The sequence below is a fragment of the Limulus polyphemus genome, unplaced genomic scaffold, assembly GCF_000517525.1.
Source record: "Limulus polyphemus unplaced genomic scaffold, Limulus_polyphemus-2.1.2 Scaffold6300, whole genome shotgun sequence".
NCBI classification, from domain to species: domain Eukaryota; kingdom Metazoa; phylum Arthropoda; class Merostomata; order Xiphosura; family Limulidae; genus Limulus; species Limulus polyphemus.
In genome coordinates, this window is record NW_013671910.1 from 36,196 (window position 1) to 38,789 (window position 2,594).

A 2,594-nucleotide genomic window follows, 5' to 3' on the forward strand; every position below is an offset into this window, starting at 1 on the left:
GAAAAAAGAAAACAATAAATAATTAAACAAGAATTTGGTTATCAGTATCAGATTTTACTGTTGGCCACTGAGAAACTTGTGTCTCGTGAGACCTGTAGTTAGTAGCTATTGAGGTTTTCTCTGGTTGGCACCTTTGATGTAGAATTGGCCAGGAAAATGCAAGTTTAATCTTACATTGCAAGAATTGAATATGAACAATTCTTTTATAAAGTATGTATGAACTCTGCTAGTAGACTGTATCATCTGCACTGTACACAGATAATGTAAGATAATTTGGATGTTTACCATCTTGTCTGGAGAGTTACTTTTTTGTGGTAATTATGTCAGCTAGAATGTTCAACTGAAACACTTTGAAGTTCTATTATAAATAACTGATTTTGTTAATTCTTATCATTTTATTTCTTATTTTCAAATAAAAACTGTTTTCTGTAAGCTTCTTATTTTATGTGTTGATCTTTGAAAAAAATTTCTTTCCTTCCAGAAAGAGAAATACCATACTCACTTAGCTGTTCTATACCTTGAAAATATTTTGAGGTTAAGAAAAAGTCAAAGTATTGATCCTATAAAGGTCACTGATGCCAGGTAAGGTCAGATATTTCAGTTACATCTCAGTTAATTTTTATTTTGACAGTGGTAAACAGATAATATCAGTTAGCTAATCTGAATGTGGATCTTATGTCAAATTTATGTTTTATAATCAAAATTTATAGATATGTGGATTTTTTGTTTTGATGAGAGATGCCTTATTTTAGATAATCCAATACAACTTTTTTACATGTTAACTAAGTAACAAAAATGAAAATAGCAGGTTACATGGTGTCATTTTTCTTTATGTACATATTTCCCATTGAGGATGTTAAACAACGTTTATTTTAAGCTTTAGTTATGCTTAAAGGCCAAGATTAGCAATAGGCTAGTTAGAATGGTCAGTGTTGCTTCTACGTCACTTGGCCATTGTTGTCAAAACCAGTCCAAGGGTTGTGGTCAGTGTTGCTTAGTCAAGCAATAGAACTTGATCATTGTTGTTAAAACTAGCCTTAGGTTAGTGGTCACTGTTGCTTTTATGTCATTTGATCAAGTGACAGAACTTGGTCATTGTTTTCAAGGGTAGTGGTTAGTTGTTTTATGTTGTTTGTTTGAATGACAGAACTTTGTTTAGGTCAAGAGCAGCCTAATATTAGTGGTCATTGTTGTGCTTAAAAGTCTAGATCAGTCCAAGGGCATTATTCATGGTCACCAGACCCCAGTGGCTCAGCAGTAATTCTTTAAGCTTATTCTGCTGAAACTGAGTTTCTGTACCCATGGTGTGCATAGTACGGATAACCCACAATGCAGTTTTATGCTTAACATCAAAATTTTACAAAATCATGGTTACAAAGTATCAATGTTGCTTTAATTTTTTTAACTTGAATAAATCTTAAAACTTGGCCCTTATTGTGCATAAACGCAAAATAATAAAATAGATTGAGTTCTAGTTTTAAACTGAACTCAAGATGATTTGAGGTTAATGATCATAGTAACACGAAGTTCAGAGTTTTAACCCAAACTGGTTTACTTAATATCACTAATTTCTGTTTTTGTTTTTAAATTTCATTTGACTTGGCTTGATAGGAATAATTAGGTATAGACAACAGTTCTAGTTTGCCACATGTTTTTATCAACTCTTTTAATTAATGTCTTACTCTAAGTACACATCTTTTGTGTTTGATGTGGTAGAGTTTCAGGTCAGAATATTTCATCCTAATTTGGATAACAGAGAGGTTTTAGTACATTTCTAAGAACTGTATTAAAAATTCTAACATTTGTACTTTTAGTACAAATGTTGTACCATTGTTGGTCTGTGTGTTTTTTAGGAAGAAGTTACAACATCTACTTCATTTTTCATCTGCCTATCGTGTGCAACTCCTCTTAGGAAAAGCTCTGGAGAATAATCTTCATGCTGAATGTGCAATTTTATATGGAAAGGTAAGAGTTGTTATGTCAGTACCATCTTTATGTGTAAAGGTAAGAGTTGTTATGTCAGTACCATCATTATGTGTAAAGGTAAGCATTGTTATGTTGATGTGATCTGTATGTGTAAAAGGTAAGCATTGTTATGTTGATGTGATCTGTATGTGTAAAAGGTAAGCATTGTTATGTTGATGTGATCTGTATGTGGAAAGGTAAACATTTTATGTCAGTACCATCTTTATGTGTAAAAGGTAAGCATTGTTATGTTGATGTGATCTGTATGTGGAAAGGTAAGCATTTTATGTCAGTACCATCTTTATGTGGAAAGGTAAGCATTGTTATGTCAGTACCATCTTTATGTGGAAAGGTAAGCATTGTTATGTCAGTACCATCCTTATGTGGAAAGGTAAGCATTGTTATGTCAGTACCATCTTCATGTGGAAAGGTAAGCATTGTTATGTCAGTACCATCTTTAAGTGTAAAGGTAAGCATTGTTATGTTGATGTGATCTGTATGTGGAAAGGTAAGCATTGTTATGTCAGTACCATCTTTATGTGTAAAGGTAAGCATTGTTATGTTGATGTGATCTGTATGTGTAAAGGTAAGCATTGTTATGTTGATGTGATCTGTATGTGTAAAAGGTA

The 2,594-nt window shown here is 32.4% G+C and overlaps 1 protein-coding gene across 1 annotated transcript in view; it reads left to right on the forward strand.

The window, feature by feature from the left end:
* Nucleotides 1-2,594, forward strand: part of LOC106473588 (transforming growth factor-beta receptor-associated protein 1-like) — a gene marked incomplete at its 5' end in the record, with an annotated part of 46,525 nt that overhangs the window by 34,460 nt on the left and 9,471 nt on the right. The window contains 2 exons of the mRNA XM_013934273.2: nucleotides 482-582; nucleotides 1,854-1,965. Coding sequence (XP_013789727.2) covers nucleotides 482-582; nucleotides 1,854-1,965 — 213 coding nt within the window. The remainder of the gene's footprint in view (nucleotides 1-481; nucleotides 583-1,853; nucleotides 1,966-2,594) is intronic.